This window comes from Malaclemys terrapin, chromosome 3 (genome assembly GCF_027887155.1).
Source record: "Malaclemys terrapin pileata isolate rMalTer1 chromosome 3, rMalTer1.hap1, whole genome shotgun sequence".
Lineage (NCBI taxonomy): Eukaryota > Metazoa > Chordata > Testudines > Emydidae > Malaclemys > Malaclemys terrapin.
In genome coordinates, this window is record NC_071507.1 from 112,588,516 (window position 1) to 112,610,264 (window position 21,749).

At 46.8% G+C, this 21,749-nt stretch overlaps 1 protein-coding gene across 1 annotated transcript in view; it reads left to right on the plus strand.

The window, feature by feature from the left end:
- Positions 1-8,130: 8,130 nt before the first annotated feature.
- Positions 8,131-21,749, plus strand: part of THEMIS (thymocyte selection associated) — a 103,864-nt gene continuing 90,245 nt past the window's right edge. Inside the window, exon 1 of the mRNA XM_054023487.1 lies at positions 8,131-8,296. Within this exon, the coding sequence (XP_053879462.1) occupies positions 8,206-8,296 (91 nt within the window). The 5' untranslated portion in view covers positions 8,131-8,205. The remainder of the gene's footprint in view (positions 8,297-21,749) is intronic.

Here is a 21,749-nt window from a genome sequence, read left to right on the forward strand (position 1 = left end):
CGGGGTGAAGACCCCTGTCACAGGGTCTCCTCATTCTCCTTGTCTCCTTGAATTATATCCTACACAAGTCGAGCTGCAGACAGAATGGCTACACAGGGGCATACGCCCAACTTGAATGTTGTAGATTTATGCATTGTAGGTGAAATGTGTGCTGGTGCATAGGGCCTGCAGCATGGCCCCCTGTGGCATTAAAGCACTATGCCTGGCTGTAGGGGTTGAGTAAGCATGCAGGATGATCAGCCTAGGCCGTGGGATCTCTGTGGTGGGTTCACATAGATTAGTGAAGAAGGTAGTGTTGGCAGGGAGCCCTGACAGTGGCCCTGTCACCCTGCACAACATTGGCATGGAGGAGCTGTGATCTCTATTCCATCACTAGGGAATAGTAACAGAGCGTCCTGTGGCACCTTTAAGACTAACAGAAGTATTGGGTAGGGTTACCATTCGTCCGGATTCCCCCGGACATGTCCAGCTTTTTTCAGTTAAAAATAGTGTCCGGGGAGAATTTGTCAATGTCCGGACTTCCCCCGCCCCCCCATGCAGAGCGTGCAGGGCTTACAGGGCAGCCGGCCGGATGGTGCCACTCGCACGCGGCTCCGGCAGCCAAAGCCCTTCCTCCACTTCCCCCTCCTCTCCCCTGCAACTTGAGACCACTCCCCTCCTCTCCCTCCCTCTCCCCGCTCTGCATTCACAGATCGCTGGCCGTCGCCTGGGCCTCCGGCAGTCTGGAGCTCCGACCCTGCTCCCCTCCCCCGCTGTCGATCGCGCTGCTCTGCAGCACAGTAAGGGGGCCGGGGGTCAGAGAAGCGGCAGGGAGGTTCTGGGGGGGGGTAGTCAAGAGATAGGGAGCAGGGGGAGGGTTGGATGGGTCAGGAGTTCGGGGGGGGCTGTCTGGGGGTTGGGGGTGTAAGGTTTTGGGCAGAGTACAGGTGGGGGGGTCTTAGGAGGGGGCAGTTAGGGGACAAGGAACAGGAAGGCTTAGGTAGGGGGTGGGGTTCTAGAGGGCAGTTAGGAGCAGGGGTCCCAGGAAGGGGCAGTCAGGGGACAAGGAGCGGGGGGGGGTGTTTGGGAGTTCTGGGGGGGGCTGTCAGGGGGCAGGAGTGGGGAGAGGGATCGGAGCAGTCAGGGGACAGGGAGCAGAGGGGTTTAGATGGGTTGGGAGTTTTGGGGGGGGCTGTCAGGGGGTGGGGAGTGGTTGGATGGGGCGTGGGAGTCCCAGGGGTCTGTCTGGGGGTGGGGGTGTGGATAAGGGTTGGGGCAGTCAGGGGACAGGTAGGATGTGGGGACGGTCTCAGGAGGGGGCAGTCAGGGGACAAGGAGCAGGGAGGCTTAGGTAGGGAGTGGAGTCCTGAGGGGCAGTTAGGGCAGGGGTCCCAGGAGGGGCAGTCAGGGGACAAGGCGTGGGGGGGAGGGTTGGGAGTTTTGAGGGGGCAGGAAGTGGGAGGGAGTAGAAGGGGCAGGGGCGGGGCTAGGGCAGGACAGGGGCAGGGCTAGGGCGGGGCTCCTCCCATCCTCTTTTTTGATTGTTGAAATATGGTAACCCTAGTTAAATCGGCTCCAAGTCTCGCTCCTTCAGGAGTCACCGGAGCAGAGCCGCTTATTTCCAGACCAGCCGGGCTTTGCGGGGAGGAACCGGTTCATTTCATTCTCCGGATGGACGGGCAGGGCAGCCGCTGACCCTGCTCCTAGTGTAAGCGGTGGAATGGTCCTGCTATTGTGGGGAACTTTCCTTTCTTATACATGCCCCGGTGGGATTGGCTAGTGAAAGTATCTGAGTCCTCACTTCCACTCCCTTTACCCAGAGACCTGCCTGACCTCGAGGGCTCCCCTTCCTCCCTCCCTTCCGTGCAGCAGAGTCCTCGTAACCCGCCGCAAGGCTGGGCCCCGGATCCCTGCGGGCTTGATCCCCAGTCTTGCCATGGTCACTTAGGACAGGGGTGAGGATTCCCCACTCCAGGGCATTCTCTTTGCACCAGCTGCTTCCCTGGTTCACTGATAGAGTTCAGAGCACATACAATTTATTAAACAGCAACTGTTTGTACAAAAATAAGTAAAAATGGGGAAGGTTAAAGGAAACAAGTCACCCATCCTGTGGGCACGGGGACACCACAAACAGCCGCCTCTGCACGGGAAGTTCACAGTCTGTTTCTCACACGTTCCAGGTCTCTTTCCCAGGGCCTGGTCACACCAGGTTGATATCACAGAGTGACAATCTGTACCTCAAAGTAGCACCGTGGAGCCCCCCTATTCACCTCTACGATAGAATTATGATAGGTTGGGTACAAAGTTGCCTTGTGAGGCATCATTTTAAAGTCTTGAGATACATATATGGAGCTATACCTATGTCATAGAACTGGAAGGGATCCTGAAAGGTCATCGAGTCCAGCCCCCTGCCTTCAGTAGCAGGACCAAGTACTGATTTTGCCCCACATCCCTAAGTGGCTCCCTCAAGGATTGAACTCATAACCTTGGGTTTAGCAGGCCAATGCTCAAACAACTGAGCTATCCCTCCCCTCCTTGGGCATTCATGTCCTGTTGCATTGTATGTGCTATCATTGTGTGGGACGTTATGAAGCATTGCTCTGTGTGCTAGTGAAATATGTTGCAAGGTTGGCAGATGCCCACAGCTAACCCTTCAACTGCAACAAAGGATCAGGCAGACACTGTTAATCGCTCATCAACACCCATCAAGGAAAGAATCCACTATCCCAGAGACTGTGCACAATGGAGATTGCTGGACCAATGGGGCATCCCTGATCCCCGCGTCACAGAAAAGATCTTTCCAGCAAACTGGAAGAAAATATAAAAGAGGGGAAGGGACATAATCTCTGGGCTTCTCTTCCCCACAACGCAGCACCTGGAGGAACATCTGGAGGACAAAGACTTTGAATTGGGGAAGGGTGGTCCCAGGCTGGGATGGAGTCCAGTCTGTGTATTGAGGATCTGTAACCTGCTTGTACCATTTCTCAGGGGGAGACACTGCCTCATTCAAATCCTGTTTCATTTGTAGAACTTAGACTGAAAATATATTTTTATTTCTTAAGTAGCCAACTCTGATCTCTGCACCTGCTTCTGATAACCACTTCAAATCTCTCCTGCAGTTAATAAACCTGTTTTATATTTGACCTAAAACAGTGTGTTTTGGTTGAAGTCCTTGGGAAATCTCAGCTCAATACCATTCTTTGGCACTGGGATCTGGCCAACCAAAAACCCCACTAAGTGTCAGTGAGGGGCCAATACTCCCCTCACATGAGCAAATGGACAGACAGAAGGCGGGGGAGAGACAGTATGGAAACGGGGGTGAAGTGCAGCTTCTGGGGATGGTAGTGGGCGCTGGATGCGGATTAGTGACCAATGGTTGCGTTGGCTGTGAGGTGACCCCGACCTCTGAGGCTCAGATCCTGGGCGGTTACAATCCGGGCAGGGCTGGCCCTGAGTTGGGTCCGTTCTCCTTAGGCAGGGCAGGTGGGGTGGGTGCCACACACCCGACTGCAGCATCTGATGGCAAGCCAGGAGAGTGAGCTAGGAGATGAGGAATGAGACAGCGGGGCAGAAAATAACCCAACTAGGGAACGGAAAAGTAGGGTTACCATACGTCCTCTTTTTCCCGGACATGTCTGGCTTTTCGGCAGTCAAACCCCCGTCCGGGGGGAATTGCCAAAAAGCTGAACATGTCCGGGAAAATGGCGGCTCTGCTCCTCCCCGACTCTTCGGCTCTGTTTAAGAACCGGGCTGCCCGAGCGCTACCGGCTTCGGGCAGCCCCGTGCCTCCAGACCCTGCACCACCGGAGCCCGGGAGGGGAAGTGCCCGGCTGGGGGCGCAGGGTCTGAAGGCACGGGGGCTGCCCGAAGCCGGTAGCGCTCGGGCAGCCCGACTCTTAAACAGAGCCGAAGAGGAGCAGAGCCTCCAGCCGCGGCGGCTCTGCTCCTCTTCGGCTCTGTGTAACTGACACAGTGTCACTGTGTAACTGACACAGTGTCAGTTACACAGAGCCGCCGCGGCTGGAGGCTCTGCTCCTCTTCGGCTCTGTTTAAGAGCCGGGCTGTCCGAGAGCTACCGGCTTCGGGCAGCCCCCATGCCTCCGGACCCTGCGCCGCCGGAACCCGGGAGGGGAAGTGCCCGGCTGGGGGCGCAGGGTCCGGAGGCATAGGGGCTGCCCAAAGCCTGAGCGCTACCGGCTTCATGGTTTGCTGGGCAGCCTCCAGACCCTGCGCCCCCGGCTGGGCGCTTCCCCTCCCAGGCTCCAGCTGCGCTGGGGAAGTGCCGGCTGGGGGCGCAGGGTCTGGGGGCTGCCCGGCAAACCCTGAAGCCGGTAGCACTGGGGCAGCCCTTTCCCCCTGGCTGGGAGTGGAAGGGAGGAGGGGGCGGAGTTAGGGTGGGGAAGGGGTGGAGTTGGGGCGGGGCTAGGGGTGGGGGAATGGGCGGGGCCAGGGCCCATGGAGGGTCCTCTTTTTTTATTTATGAGATATGGTAACCCTAGTATTGGGAGCATAAGCTTTCGTGGGTAAGAACCTCACTTCTTCAGATGCAAGGCACTGGCGGACCTCCTGCAGGTGCGCCGCCGAAAGCCACCTGCCTGCTGTGTGTGTGTGGGGGGGGCAAAAAACATAGAGCCGCCCCTGACTGTAGATGTAGAAGGTGTAGGAGATTGGGCTGAATCTGTAATGACCCTATGACAGACCCTGGAAGCTGCTTTTTTGAATAAATCCCTGATATCAGCTTGCTTACTTGTCTTCTGCCTCTTTTGCATAAAGGTAGAGTGCAGAATGTGCAATTGCATAACCTCTCAGGCAATATACTAGTCCTGGTTACTAGATTGAAGATTTGTATTGGGAGAACCAGAAATGCTGCTCAATAGAACTTTCCGGTTGATAAAGTGCTGGATAACACAGCTTTTACTGTATTTTGTTCCTGAGAGAAATGTATTTTATGCTTTATACATTTAGTTACTCAGGTTTAAATGACTTTTAAGCCATTTATAATTTTGCATAAATTGCTGTTAATTAGATATTCATCATGGCGCTGCATTCCAGAAAATCTACTCTACCAATGTCAGATGAAACTAAAAGAAATTTAGATTAAAAAAAATAGATATATGTCCACTTAGTGATGGTCAAAGGTGACCCTAAAGAATGAAAGCTGCCATTTAGCCACAGACCGGGTACAGTATGGACAAGTGTGGGGCTGTTGGAAAATGCTGCCGCAGCACCTCAGCTCTGACCTGGGTTGACTCCAACGAATTCAGCCAACTTCCACACTCATTCTGTCCTTCGGAGACTATTGAATTTTATGAGCTCAATCCTGCAAGGGGCTGAGCACTCTGGCCCCGATCCAGCAAAATGTATGCTTAGTGTCTAAGCACACGGAAATTCCCATTGAACTTGTTGGGACTACTCAAATGGAGGCAGCGTTGCCTAGTAGATAGAGCACTGGGCTGGGACTCTGGATACTTGGGTTCTTTTCCCAGCTTGGCAACTGGCCTCCAGTGTGACCTTAAGCAAGTCACGTCCCCTCCCTGTGCCTCAGTTCTCCATCTGTAAAATGGGGTAATGCTACCAACCTCCTTTGTAAAGGGCATTGAAATGGATGGATGAAAAAAGTGCCATATTAGAGCTTGGTATTATTATTAGAAATACATAGCAGGACTGGGACCAGACTGCTCAGCACCCTGTGAGGCAGACCCTTTTATTGTGTGTCTTTCTGACTGAACTGAAAGGTGATTGGGAATGCGCATTATTTTTTCCCCATGATTAATTATGTTTGCTTAATTTGTGTGTGTCCGTGTCTGTTGCTGGAAGGGAATGGAGGAAGAAGGTATTTTTATAAAGCTAGTAAATAATTGCCTGCATCTGTTTTCTAGGTAGGACAACAATAATAGCTGTCACTACTAGAACCAAAGTCCTATTTTTCATGCCTCTACCCTGCAGTGTTACCAGCTGCTAACGGTGATCTCTCCACCTGCTGCCTTGCTGCTCACAAAACCATCTGCTACATTCTGTAAAGCAACCCCTTACCCATCCCAGAATCAGATCCTCAGTGCCTGGTGTGGATACCCTATCCCTAAAACTGGCTCCCATGCCCCTGGGATTTGGGGACACGAGCTGTAAACATTTCCCATTTATAAGGGACAGCTCAGACACATTATACACATAAAAGGCAATTTTAAAACATGTCAGAAAAGCAAACAAATTAACCCCCATCCCCAGTATTAAAGCAGGTGGCAATCATGCTCATCATCTCCTTACATAGTGCACCTGCACCTGTATTTCCCCTGAGTAGTCCGGCAAGGGCACCCACTCTCAGGCATCCAGCTCCCTGCTGTTCTCTCTTGGCTGGAGACAAACATCTCTCCACCTTCTGACACGGGGGTACGTCCAGACTGTACAGTTCCCTGCTTTCACTGTGTATTTCCCAGCAAAGACAGTCTGCCTAAGCACACCTGCTTGCTTTCTCCTCAAAGAGTGATAACGGAGTGATTAGATACAAGGTAAAAAGCATTAGATAAAACAACTGAAAACCAATTAAAGAACCTACACACAGCTAATAAACTTGCCAGACTCTCATCTGAGCTCTGGCAAGAGCAGGCTTTCAACACTCCTCACTAAGGCTGGATGGTGCTTACAAGTTCATCAGAACTTCAGCTCAGAACAAGTCCTCAGTCTTGGGGGGCCTCAGTAGACCCTGTCCTTCCAACCCTACCCTATGGACTGGGGCCCTCCATGGACCAGGGTCCTGTCAATTTGCTGGATCAGGAAGAAGGCCCTGAGTCAGCCTAAACTCAGGCTTTTTATCCAAAAGTCTTTTCTTTGTTTCTGGGTCTCTGGAGTATCCAGTTTGAACTAGTATATGCATATCTCTCCAGGGGGGGCTTCTAAGGCTGATAATGGAGGATGTTTATTAGCATCCTCCTCCCAACCAGGGAAGGTACCAGCAGGTCCACAACACACAATGCATTTTTAATAAGTGTACGCCAAAAGTGTTAATCCTAATTCAATTGGGTTTAATTTAATTTAATAAAGTTTATCTTAATCCCATAAAGTTCATTCAGGATATTGTCAGTCTGTCACAATTAAAGTAGGTGGCAATTCCCTTCCCCGCCCATCTGATTACACAGCTACCTTGCTGCTTTATCCTTACCTATATAGATACTTAGGGAAGAACCTGTTGTCACTGCAGCGTGTGAAACAGTGTAGCAAGGAAGAGCCCTAATCCTACCATTGACTCCATGATTTTATGGACTTTATGCCTTACCCTATGAGCAGTGCTGTTGAAATCAATGGCACTACTCACCGTTGTTACGAATAGCAGAGCCAAACCCATATATACGAACAATGGCCAAGATTTTCAAAAGTGACTAGTGATTTTGGGTGCCCAATTTGAGACACCTTAAAACAGTCTGATTTTTCAGAAAGTGCTAGGCACCTACCCTCTGAAATCCGGACCTTTTAAAGGTATCTCAAGTGAGAGCCCCCAAAGTCTCTAGTTGCTTTTGAAAATCTGGGCTATTCTGCGTAACTAAATTCAATTGTCATGCACAGATCCAAAGAGGCCCATATTTTTGTCTGCACCTTCCTCACTACACCACAGGAACTCTCTAAAGGCAGCAAAAGCAAAAAAACAAAACAGTTTCATTTTATATCTCCAGAGAGAGTTTGTGGTTTCTGAAAAGAGCAAATGTAAAACTATATTTTGTGCTCCAAAAATAAATGTGATTTGTTTTTCCAGCATCAGATATGTTTAACATTAAACAAAATCCTTTCCATGTGGATAGATGACTAGTTAGAGCCTCAAGGTACCAAACCAAATAACTCCCTGTTTTAGGTTGAGTTTTGCAGAAAGATCTCATCATTCCTATTAAATTTGGTACCAGCTGCAACCAACATAAGCAGCACTTCATTTAGCCTAAATTGTCACATGCCCAAGCACCAGGCAGTATAAACTTAGCAGTGTCAGTTGATACCCATTCTTGTGGTATTGCTCACCCTAGTCTTCCCTGCCCCCCACCCCTCGAGCTGTCAAAGTGGGAGGAAGTGGCGATCATAGTAAAGAAGAGAAGCGCCTCCCTCACCTCTCCTCCCCACGCCCCCTCCAGCAACAGAAAGTTTCTGAGAGATGTCCCAGACTCTGTTCCTGTGAGTACCATGGGAGATGACCCAGGAGGTGCTGGCCTTTAGACACCAAATGCATGTGCTGCCTTGACAAGGACCATGGCATCAAACCTGACAAAATTCATCCATTCCCTAGATCCGAGAACCCTCCCCAGGGTCCTCCAAATCCAGTCAGGCATCTACTTCCAAGGTAAGTTGCAGACTTTTCATGGTAGGGTTCATGGACTCTGTGCTGTTCCCTCACTCTAGAGAGAGGAGATGCTGGGGAATGGAGGGAGGATGAGGAAGGATGATAGCCGCTTCGACCTTTCTGGGAAAGGAAGCTCCCCTGTGAAAAGAGAAGTGAAGTTGTAGATGATTTTGGGAGGCTGGCTTGGTTAGGGGTACATTCAGTTACTTGTACGCATAGAGATGAGATGAGATTTGGAACAGGGCACTTAACCCTCCTCCACTCCTGGGCTGTTACTAAGAGTGCCATAAGTGCCAGGGTATACTTAATCCTGCCTCAGTGCAGGGGATTGAACCAGATGCCTTCTTGGAATCCCTTCCAGTCCTACATTTCTATGAGTGCTTAGCGCTAATATAAAGCCTGCAACCAAAGGATCTCAAGTCACTTCACAAAAGTTAATTGATTAAGACTCACATCTCTCTTGTGAGGTAGGCAAGTAATAATACCCCTTTTTATGCATCAGAGCACTGAGGCAGGAGTGTGGTTGGTAGCCTTGAGGCAAGAAGGAGAAAAGTCTTTCTACACAAACATTGTTCTGGACCTTAGATCCTTTAGATGGGCTATGATATGAATGGATCATTGTGATTCTGACATTAAAGTCACAGTGGCGATTTTTTGCTGGGTTTTCCCCAAGAATTTGTACTAGATATTCGTGTATCAGAGGGGTAACCATGTAAGTCTGGATCTGTAAAAAGCGACAAAGAGTCCTGTGGCACCTTATAGACTAACAGACGTATTGGAGCATAAGCTTTCCTGGGTGAATACCCACTTTGTCAGACGCACGGCATTCCTGCTCTTGGGGCTTGTTACTCCACAAAATCCTGATGAAAGGATTGAACTAGCTCCAAAGGGCTTTCGCTGGAAGACAAAAGTCTCTACTGCATATTCTGCTTTCGTCGAGTGCATGGGACTCTCTTGGGGCTTGTCTACACTGGCAATATTAACGTGCTGCCGTGGCAGCGCTTTAATGTGACTTTTGTGTAGTTGCAGCACAGCGCTGGGAGCGAGCTCTCCCAGTGCTCTAAAAAACCCGTCTCTATAAAATCGGGACATCTGGTCAGCCTACTTAAGTGGAGAAAAGTGAGTAGCGGTGGCATCTATGTAATTCACTGGAAAATTAGCATGGTTCCTGACTGGGCCTGCCCCTCGGGAAACCCACATGATGTGGGCCGAGGGCCATTCCATGAGGTTTTACCTTATGGACTTTCTAACCTCTTAGTCCCTCTGGGAGGAAAGTATTACAGCCTGAAATCACCACAGACACTGGGGAGCTGCAGAGAGTGGAAGCTGCTTCCATACAGATCCAGAGATCTCTGCACACAAGACTAGACTTACGGTGCTGCTCTCTTTCTGTGCTCATGAACTGTGCTCTCATATTACCCAGAACTCTCCTCTCCAACAGCAGTGCAGGCGCAGAGTATAAGGAAATGCTGGGATTGGCAGCACTCGCTTACATGCAGATATCTCCTTCTTTTGGAAGAGATCACGGTGTAATAAGCAGATGCTCCTTGACTCCTCCTTCCCACAACCAGACCCATCTTCTGTAATTCCTGGGAGCCCCCAAACTCTGGTGCTCAGGCAGGGATGACACCACAGGCTTGGAGGAAAATAGGCACCCATATTATAATAATTGGACCTGATTCTGTAAAGTGCTTACCTTCCTCAACTCCTTTGACTATAATGGAAGTTCAGGGTGCTCTGCACCTTTAAGGTTTGAATTCACTGAATCAAAAGATGGAAAAGACCCTCCTTGGTCATCTAATCTAGTTCCCTGCAAGAGCAGGATTAATTAGCTCACTGCCTTTTTCTCTGTTCCTGGAGATCTCGTCTGCCCCTTTTTACTTTCAAATACTCCCCTCCATACTAGAGCCCACGGCCCAGCATGTATATCATGCCTTATGCTGCATTCTCTAAAGTGAGATCGCAGCCTTAAAGAGAGTGTGATATGTACCGATTGTCATATTAGTAAGCACGAGTGTAGACCACAGTATACAATGTGAATTTCCAAATGGACAACAGTTCTTTGGTTTCTCACTGGATTTTCCCCCCAGAAGTCACCATGATCTCTCTTACTGCATCCAATTACACTAGTGATCACATGGCATGTAGCAGGATGGCTACAGTGGTAGATTATGGATTTACTAATGTAATGAAGAACAAATTAGTGTGTACGTACAGAATTTAGTAGCTATGATCCTGTTGTGACGGGGCAACAGGCAGCTGAGTCCTGTTCAGCTTAGCTTTTCTGCGGCCTTTCATTTACTGTATTGTGGTTTTGAGGGATTCTTAATATGTTATTCGTACTATACATAGAAAAAACTGATGGTCAGTAAAGGAGAGGATTCACTTAGGGCTTATCTACATGTACTGTGCTGCAGCTGTGCTGCTGTAGTGCTTCAGTGAAGACGCTGATGGGAGAGCTTCTGTCCTCGTCGTTAATCCACCTCTGCGAGAGGCAGTAGCTATGTCAATGGGAGAAGCTACACCAGGGATTAGGTTGGTATAACTATGTTGATCTGGGGTGTGGGTTTTTCACACTCTTGAGCAACGTAGTTATATGGATGTAAGTTTGTAGTGTAGACCTGGCCTCAAAGAACATGACAAGAAATCATGGGGATTATTTGAAATTCATCAACTGAGGAAAAAAGAAACCTATGAAAGAGAGTTTACAGCAGAGAGGAAAAATATTTCCAGCGGTTGGGTTTGTGTCACAGCAGCGCCAGGTATATTGTCCAAAAAGAATGTAGGATTTTCTGATGCCATTTTGAACAGCTATGTAGAATGAGATAAGAAGTGAATAAGAATCGTTTAAATCCAGTCCTGAGGGATGTGCTCAAAGCCGTAGCAAAGGAAGGGCCAGATTGTGGCCATGAAGCCTCCAGCTGCATTGTGGAGGGGGTAATTTGGAGACAACAGGGCTTGTTTCTCCACTGCCTTTGTGCCTTTTGGAGCAGTGGATACGAAGTGCTGCTGAATCAGAATTCTCCGCTCACTCACACTGGAGGTAGCCCTTTCCACACACTGCACCCAGCATGAAAGCACTGCACAATGTGAATCAACCCCAGTGTCCTTGAGGCAGACTCAATGCCCCTGGGAGTGCAGAGACAGCATAACCCTTACTCCATCCTCTGAGAGGATGAAGCATGTGCTGCTTGCACGGGGGAAGCCTGTTTTACTGGCTGTTGCAGAGATAAAGAGCAGGGCAAGGACTGGGAATGCATTTGTCTCTGGCCAGAAGCACAAGGGAAGAGGGAAGGCTCCCAGAGGCCTCTGCTTTGCACTCCCACATAATGCTGAGCACAATCTGGTCCTTAGGTTTTAGACACAATCTTGCCAGATGGATTTTTGTACAGGGCTGAGCATTGACAGTATGATCAGCCTTATACAAAACTGAACATGAAAACAGCCCTTGCCTCAAACAGCTTTAGAATCACCACAGTCATACTTAATAACAATCCTTTGATGTTACAAGTTGATTTTCATCCATCAAAATCAAGTATTTTACAAATGAGGGAAAAGTATCTTTATCTCCAGTTTGGAGCTGGGAAAACAGAGGCAGTACCTGGATCACACAGCATACTTCAGTTCAGTGTTTGTACTATCATAAATTCACTGTCCTAGTCTTAACTTTCAATGCTACAAACACTGGATAGTTGAACCACTGAAGAAAATGGAAAGGAAGGAGTAAGCCAATTATACTAGCGAGCTAGAGACTATTTAGACACAAATATCTTGGTAATCAGCATGGATTAGAAAGGAACTACAGGACAGTCTGAAATACACGGCTGTTTAATAGTTCATTTTAATATGTTATTAAAACGATTGAACTACTGAAAGGCCATTGGAAACTGATTTGATTTATTGCATGTCTGTCTTTGAATATTTCAGTAAATATTGATGTTCTGTGATCTATGATATGGCCATTGATTTTACTGATAGGATGGCAAGTTGGAGCTTTCACTTTTATGTTGAAAAAATTATGTATGTTTTAATACTGGTATAATTATTTTATAGATAATTGAATTTAATTTTCTGTGGGCTTAATTTAACCAATGTCAGGGCAGTAAAATGTGTCAGACTTTTATCTTGAAAAATATAGAGTTGTCCAGGATGGCTCCTTCCTATTTGTGATACATGGGCCCAAAACGTGCTCCCAGTGCACCCTTCACACACAATGATTCTTCTATAGTATATTGGCCTTCATCTTCCTCTAAGTGGGAGTGGGAATTTTGCAAGTTTCCTTCTAATTCTTCCATTTGGCTTCGGGCTGGATTTGCCCCTTTCTTCCTCCATACACATGTCAATGACGTGGGGTTTGGACTTCTCAAAACTGCGATCTCGGGATTTGCCAGAGGAAAGGGACCACTTCATGGACACTACTTGACTTCTCACTGTGACTAGTCCCAGGAACAACAGGTCTACTGCATGATCATGGTGCCAGGGGCTCTCCTGATTATGGTTGCCCCCTGGAAACCTATCAGGCATACTTTATACAGCTTTGCCCTACATATTTGCAGTGGGAAGAGGAATCCTGAGGGCTGGAGGTCTCATTCCCACAAGCTTGGTTGGAACAGAATGGAGGAAGCACACCACAAATGTAACACTACAAGTTCCACAGTTCCCTACAGCTTGGAACTGCAAGTGTAGGTTCCCTCCACTCTTGGAAGTTGTTGGGAAATGAAGTGTCTTGTGGGAGTCCCACACACAGATACCCCCTCCCCTTCCATCCCACCCCCCCGTGCGTGCACACATACAGAACTAATGCTCTTTGAGCAAGGTGCTATGTGGTTATGAGACTGCTCAGCGCTTTCAGGTTCAGGCTCTTTTTTAGCGGTGATCCAGAAGGTTACTCCATACCCTCTTAGCTATATCTAGGACCCCAGTACAAAGCAAGGCACTTAAGTAGCAGCCTAATTTTTTAAGCCTGTGAGTAGCTTCATTTTAAAGATCTTTCAGGTGTTCCATAGAGCAATGCCCCCAAACAGGCATGGGCTCATCACTCCTGCTGCCTCCCCTTCATCTCTGTAGCTACATGCCTATTGGCTGCCTGTACATTTTCACTTTCAGTTTTGCTGCTGCTGTTCCTGGTAAACACCCTCTTCCAGAGCCTGTGGTGCTCATGAGCTCTTCCCAGAGCCCTGCATGAGCGTGATGCAACTGACCCTCAACAAAACAGGGAAACTGACTGCATAATGTTCTGTCAAATTCAAAAACAACAAATAAGCAAACTGACTCAAACAGCGGAGAACTTTTATTTAAAGTATAAAAATATTGCTCAGGCGTGCAGGAGTGAAATCAGGAAGGCCAAATCACACTTGGAGTTACAGTTAGCAAGAGATGTTAAGAGTAACAAGAAGGGTTTCTTCAGGTATGTTAGCAACAAGAAGAAAATCAAGGAAAGTGTGGGCCCCTTACTGAATGAGGGAGGCAACCTAGTGACCGAGGATGTGGAAAAAGCTAATGTACTCAATGATTTTTTTGCCTCTGTCTTCACGCACAAGGTCAGCTCCCAGATTGCTGCACTGGGCAGTACAGCATGGGGAGAAGGTGACGAATCCTCTGTGGAGAAAGAAGTGGTTCGGGACTATTTAGAAAAACTGGACGTGCACAAGTCTATGGGGCCGGATGCGCTGCATCTGAGGGTGCTAAAGGAGTTGGTGGGTGAGATTGCAGAGCCATTAGCCATTATTTTTGAAAACTCATGGCGATCGGGGGAGGTCCCAGATGACTGGAAAAAAGCTAATGTAGTGCCCATCTTTAAAAAAGGGAAGGAGGAGGATCCGGGGAACTACAGGCCAGTCAGCCTCACCTCAGTCCCTGGAAAAATCATGGAGCAGGTCCTCAAGGAATCAATTATGAAACATTTAGAGGAGAGGAAAGTGATCAGGAACAGTCAGCATGGATTCACGAAGGGGAAGTCGTGCCTGACTAACCTAATTGCCTTCTATGATGAGATAACTGGCTCTGTGGATGAGGGGAAAGCAGTGGATGTGTTATTCCTTGACTTTAGCAAAGCTTTTGATACGGTCTCCCACAGTATTCTTGCCGCCAAGTTAAAGAAGTATGGGGTGGATGAATGGACTGTAAGGTGGATAGAAAGCTGGCTAGATCGTCGGGCTCAACGGGTAGTGATCAATGGCTCCATGTCTAGTTGGCAGCCAGTTTCAAGCGGAGTGCCCCAAGGGTCGGTCCTGGGGCCGGTTTTATTTAATATCTTTATTAATGATCTGGAGGATGGTGTGGACTGCACTCTCAGCAAGTTTGCAGATGACACTAAACTAGGAGGCGTGGTAGATACACTAGAGGGTAGGGATCGGATACAGAGGGACCTAGACAAATTAGAGGATTGGGCCGAAAAAAACCTGATGGGGTTCAACAAGGACAAGTGCAGAGTCCTGCACTTAGGACGGAAGAATCCCATGCACTGCTACAGACTAGGGACCGAATGGCTAGGTAGCAGTTCTGCAGAAAAGGACCTAGGGGTCACAGTGGACGAGAAGCTGGATATGAGTCAACAGTGTGCTCTTGTTGCCAAGAAGGCTAACGGCATTTTGGGCTGTATAAGTAGGGGCATTGCCAGCAGATCGAGGAACGTGATTGTTCCCCTTTATTCGACATTGGTGAGGCCTCATCTGGAATACTGTGTCCAGTTTTGGGCCCCACACTACAAGAAGGATGTGGAAAAATTGGAAAGAGTCCAGCGGAGGGCAACAAAAATGATTAGGGGTCTGGAGCACATGACTTATGAGGAGAGGCTGAGGGAACTGGGATTGTTTAGTCTCCAGAAGAGAAGAATGAGGGGGGATTTGATAGCAGCCTTCAACTACCTGAAGGGGGGTTCCAAAGAGGATAGAGCTCGGCTGTTCTCAGTGGTGGCAGATGACAGAACAAGGAGCAATGGTCTCAAGTTGCAGTGGGGGAGGTCCAGGTTGGATATCAGGAAAAACTATTTCACTAGGAGGGTGGTGAAACACTGGAATGCGTTATCTAGGGAAGTGGTGGAGTCTCCTTCCTTGGAGGTTTTTAAGGCCCGGCTTGACAAAGCCCTGGCTGGGATGATTTAGCTGGGAATTGGTCCTGCTTTGAGCAGGGGGTTGGACTAGATGACCTCTTAAGGTCCCTTCCAACTCTGATATTCTATGATTCTATGATTCTATGAAAGTTGTATTTGCCTCTGTAATCTTGCAGGAGTTACTTGTAGCAAAAGTAGGTAGAAAATGAGCAGATGGAAATGTTATTTTTCATGTTGATAGTAATCCTTTAAGGCAACATGGAGTGGACCAATCCTACTTGCTTTAAAAGCCAGATGAATCAATGCATATGGGTAGGGTTTGGCCATATATGTCATCAATAAAATGTGTGAATAAAATAAATAGGATGTCTATTCATGGCTATTAAAGAAATATTTTTGTTTTTTAAATATAACTCTAATTTAAACAAAGCCAGAAAAACAGTGATGAAAATAATTAAGGTTGTATGATTTAAAGTGGTGGAGTGTGCATTTTTTAACAATGGCTTGAGCATCTATTGAGTTGAATGCTCAGTTATGTCTATGCCAAAAAAAAAAAAAAAATCCTTGCAAGTTTTCAACATAACGGAAGAAATTGCTGACATTTTCTGTACAATGTTTGCCCTGCCAAATTTGTCTCATTTGAGTATGTAGATAAATGCCAAATTTGTCAATGGAACCTGAGACTTTCTCCTTTGAGAGTCCACTCCTGCAAGGCTCCGAGCACTCTCAACTCCTCTTGATTCAGCCTGTGGGAGGAAAAAGGTTCCAGAGGAACAGTGGAGAATAACTATTCACTTAGCTGTGTGGATTTTCTGGTGTGATCTGTATTCAGAGGCTGCTTGTAAATTTTCTCTGCCTAACACTATAAACTCTTCTCTCCAGTGTTCAGGCAGATTTTAAAGCAAATTTTGTTTTATGCAATAAGATTCTGCAAGTTAGTACTGAATGATAGTAACAGCTCACATTTGTGGGTCAAATCTTGCTCACCTTGCTCATATCATTGTCTTCAACGGGAGGCTCATCCAAATAAGGTGAATAAGATTTAACCCTAGGCAGCTCCCTTCAAAAAGTTGTGAGGAACAATACAATTTAAACTTTAGGGGCTAGAACCATCCCCTCTTGCAGGAGAACCCACATGAGGGGATCCTGGGGGCAGAAAATCTCTTGAAGGACCTCCACAGGGAGATCCTCTCTGCATCATTCTGTGGGTTGGGTTGGGGGTTGACCTCTTCATTCATGAAATAGGCCACAGGGATCAATCAGGTACTCTGCCAATCGCTAGGGTCATCCATACCAAGGCCCTGAATTTCTGAAGCTGCCCTGGTCTCCACTATCCCCAGCTCTTTGTCCCAGTCGGTGTGATGCTAATGGAAACCCCCCTGGCTGTGGCTGCCCCTGGAACTCATAGGATGGGTGGGTGAGACTCTGTGGAAAGGATAATAAAGGTCAGGCTTTGTTACCTTTTTTCTGGTGATCTTTATTGTGCCAGAGAGGAGACTATGGCCCCAATTCAGCAAGGTCCGTGCCTAACTATGGGCTTGATCCTGCAAGGCACTGAACTCTCCGGCCTGATCCAACAGAGAGAAATATGCTTCACTTTAAGCAGCTCCATAAACCTCTGAGTAGTTGCATTGATGCTTATAATTAAGCATGTGCTAAAGTGCTTTGCAGTATCCAGCCGCTTTATTAATGATCTTAGCACAAAAAGTAGGAGGGTGCTAATGAAATTTGCTGCTGATAGAAAGTTGTCAGTACAGAGGATGATTGGAATATTATAGAGGAAGATATGGATGACCTTGAAGACTGGAGTGACAGAAATGGGATCAAATTCAATAGTACAATGTGCCAGGTCCAGGTCATGCACTTAGGCTCTACTAATAAAAAATTTTGGCTACAAGCTGGGGTCTCAGAAGTTAGACTTGACAGAGAAGGAGAGAGAACTGGCAATATGGGTCAATCACAGAATGATGATGAGGTACCAACGTGATGCAGCCATGAAGAAGGCAAATGCAATCGTAGGATTTACAAGGTGAGGCATTTCCAATAGAGATAGAGAAGTGTTAATGCCATTATACAAGGCACTGGTAGGACCTCACTGGGAACACTGTGTACAATTCTGGTCACCCATATTCAAGAAAGATTAATTTAAACTGGAACAGGTGCAGAGAACAGCTACTAGGATGATCAGGGGAATGGAGGGCCTATTTTATGAGAGGAGACTGGAAGAGCTTGCCTTGTTTAGCTTAGCAAGGAGAAAGCTCAGAGAGGATATGACTACACTCTATAAATATATTGGGGAAGAAAATACCCCACTAGGAGAAGGAGGGTGCAGAGTTATTTAAGCTAAAGGACAATGTTGGCACAAGAACAAATGGGGATGGAAATTAGAAGGGTTTCCACCCTGACCCAAATGTATACTGGGAGGATTTTTAACCTCCTTCCTCTGAAGCATCAGGAATGGTCACAGCTGAAGATGGACCATTGGGTGGGGTGGGCCAAGGCTCTAAGGTGGCACAGAGCATTCTCCCTCTCAGGTGTTTGGCTGGCTGGTTCTTGCTCATACTCCCACTGATTACCATATGTGGGGGCAGGAAGGAATTTCCTCCCATGTCCGATTGACAGTGATGTTGGGGTTTTTTGCCTTCTGTGGGTGAGGATCACTTGCCAGGATTATCTGGGTACATCTCATTTAATCATTTGCCTGCCATAGTGGGGGCCTTGAGCATGGGTGTGTCTCTGTCCCTCCTGTTCTCTGCCTGTGACACTTAATAGTCTATTCTCCTGTGGGCCGTAATACTTTGATTTCATTTTGGTTGCTGAATTTAGCATGCGGGTGCTGGATGGTGTTGGTGGCCTGTGACATGCAGGAAGTCAGACTATATGATCTAGTGGTCCCTTCTGGCCTTAAACTCTATGGCTCTATAAAGCACATGGGTAGTTCCATTAATTTTTAATAGGACTACCCTCATGCTTAAAGTTAGGCCTTGATTCACCAAGTCACTTCTGTGGATTCTCCCTTAGCCCACTCAGCCCTCCCCCTACACCATGCTGCCCATATGGTCCAGAGGAAGGGAATAGGAATATTGTCATTGGTGAATGGACTGCCCTTCTGCACAGTCTGTCCTGGAGGGGGTCTCCTCCTTTCTCAGAACTGGGGAGAGAAGCAATCTCATCATACAGATGTTTTTAAAAATCAAGAAGAGTTACAACGGCTGTGGCTAAAGTTCTGCAAACAGAGCTCTCACCACAGGCCAAGCGACATTACTGATAGGCAGTTGTGTAACTTTGTTGCAGAAATGCTGACTCTGAGGTAAAAATAACAAAAGGTCAAAAATGTTGCATTTGGAGCTGTGGTTTTGATTGCTCTTTCCTATAACATGGGTGCAGTGTGCATCAAAGGCATGCTGCTGCATGCAAAGTTTAAGCCCTCCAATTAAATGAGAGACAGCAAAAAGTATTATCAATCCATCAGGAAAGGAATAAATCAGAAACCGCCAAAGTAATTTTTCAAGAATTCCATTATGATAGAAATGGCTTAAAGCACTTGGCATTTAAAATTTCACTTTCTATGTAGAAACATAAATCTGCTGCTTTTGTTTTCTAATGGTTCGATGCTTGCAAAATCAGCCCCTCCTCAGCCAGGGTGGTTAACAGACGGGTGCCATGAATGTGTGAGGCCATCTTTACTAATAGAGCTCCTGTTGCAGGTTTGTTCAAACTAGCTGACTCAATGCAATCATTTATTAATAAGGCGCTTTAGAAAGGTCCTATCAAAGCACATAGTGTATTGCTTTGGGAGGAGGAAATGTGCTGCATGACAGATAGCATGACTGTAATGCACTGGAAGTGAAATTCACCACACAGGTGGATGCACTAAGGGTCTCTGCAGCACCCCCTGAATGCAGTGGTGCTGATTCCATGCCAGCTCTAGATAGTTGAAAACAAGCGTGGAGGTTAGGAGAGAGGTGAGGGCAAATAGCTAAGAAAGCCAAGATTAGCTCACATTGGGGGTTCGCAGAGTTTGCAGCTCCGGTTCAGCCTGGAGTGGGAGTAGTGGCTATGGAGGAGCTGCAGGGCTATTCTAGGCCTTGCTGGCTAGCTTGGGGATGAATTCCATCTCCTACCTATACTTCCCCACACAAAGATAGTTTACCTGGGCTTAATGGGACAGTGCAGAGGCTGAATTTCATACTGGACATGTGACTGAGAAAAGATAATGGTGGAGATGTATGACTATGTTTACCTACTCGCTTAGACAGAAGTATCATACTGCTGAAAAAAAGTTTATAAGCCAAAATGAAAACCTTAAAATAGAGTTCAAAGTAGAACTTTTTGCTAAACCTCATCAGCAGACAACCCCCATAAAGAATGGATTTTGTTTTACTGACACTGCATATAGATACTTTGTGCACTTTGCTCCTATAGAGCCTTTAGCAGCTTTAATGAAAACAGTGATTTGAGCTGACCATGTCATATCACAAGGCAGTCTATTGTCATTCTGGCTGAACAGGTATTCCAGAGAGAGGATCAGAGGCGGATTATGGATTGGTAGGGCCCTGGGCCAGAGCAAGTGGGCTCCTCCACACCTCTTCCGCCTGCACTCCTCCCCCAGGTCTTCCTGCATGCTGTGGAACAGCTGATTGCGGCGGGCAGGAGGCACTGGGAGGGAGGGGGAGGAGTTGATCGGCAGGGCCGCTGGCGGGTGGGAGTGCTAGGGGGAGAGGGAGGAGCTAGCTGCTGGTAGGTGCTAAGCATCCACTAATTTTTTTCTGTGGGTGCTCCATGCCTATGGTTAGGTGAGTAGCTAGTGCACAACATAATAGTAGGGGAAAGGAAATTTGGGAAAGGACAGCAGGGAAAATCCCTATTCTTACAAAACATGCCAGGGAATCTTTAACATCTGTGCAAAAAAGCCAAGACCAACTCTCCTCCCCCACCCCAAACCTCGTTTCAAAGAGATCCCACACCACCAGCTGCATGGAATTCAGTTCATCAGTGGATGCTGTTTGGAGGAGAGAGGCTGAATTGACCCTCTAGGGATGCCAGTCTATGGGTCCAGAGAGTCAATGTCTGATGTTCGGGCTAGCAGATCGTACTCAGTGCTGATCCTTGTAGGAGAAAGAACAAACAAACCAGAGATGTTTAGAAACCTGCTATCTACGTGACAGTATGGTCCAGTGGATATAGCCCTGAAGTGGGAATCAGGAAACCTGGGTTTAGTCCCAACTCTGTTACAGACCTACTGGGTGACCTTGGGCAAGTCAGGTTACCTCTTTGTGTTTCAGTTTTCCTATTTGTAAAATGGAAGTAATGATAATGGCTTCCTTCATAAAGTGCTTTGAAGTGAATAGGTGAAAAAGGTGATGTAAGAACTAATTATTATTAATTGACTTCATTATGGACCTCATTCTGAGACACCATGTGTGCGCAGTTCCCATGGGAGTCAATGAACATTTCACTCTCAGAGCAGCTATGAAACTGGGTCCTAAGTTAGGAGGGAAAAAAGCAGAAATGCAACTTCAGTGGCTATTGTTTTTACTTATATTATAAAATATTGATCTCAATCATTCTGTCTCACTCCTCCGTGATGTGAAGGGTAACTTGATTCATCTCATGCATGCATTGTATTTATAATTTATATTGTTGTTTTTGAGGGGAAAATAAACCTTACTGTACATATAATGAGAAGAAAATCAAATAAAAAATTATTGTAGGTTTTTTTCATAAGGGTACTATTTTAGGAGAGACAGAGAAAAAAGCTATTTAACTAGTTGTTTTGGTTGCTTTGATGTGATCACAGCAGCGGCTAATATGGATTGTCAAACCAGAGATGAGTTTATAAAAGGATATAAATGTAGTTTTTGTTGAACAAAGTAGCAATCCAAAAAGGTGGTTTCAAAGGCAACTAGTTCTTTAATTACAGCCTTCAGGGGCATTGTTTGATCACTGTAAATAGGCTGCCTTAGTCTAGCTTTTGCTAAGATGGTTTTGCATTGTATTCTCGCCATCTTTCTTGAGTTGAAAAGAATCAGTCCTTAAGGTTAATTGACTTAAGTTTTCAGTGTATTTTATGTTTTCTTTGTGGTTAAACACAGAGAATTGGCATGCTGACAATGAGTAATGCACGAAATATGACATTTTCCATTTTTTCCATGGGTACATAATATACTATATATGGGGTTCCATGGTGCATAGATAATCATGTTCAGCAAGGGTTTTCTGATTCACATAGCCACCCTGCAGGAACTCTGACAATAAAACTAATCCTGCTGGTATTAATGGGAACAGAATTTTTATTGTCTATTTGAAAACAACTTGGTTCTACTTTTCATCAACACACATATTTGGTAAAATTAGCTGGATGACAAATCACTAAGGTAACATTTTTCTTGCCTAAAATTT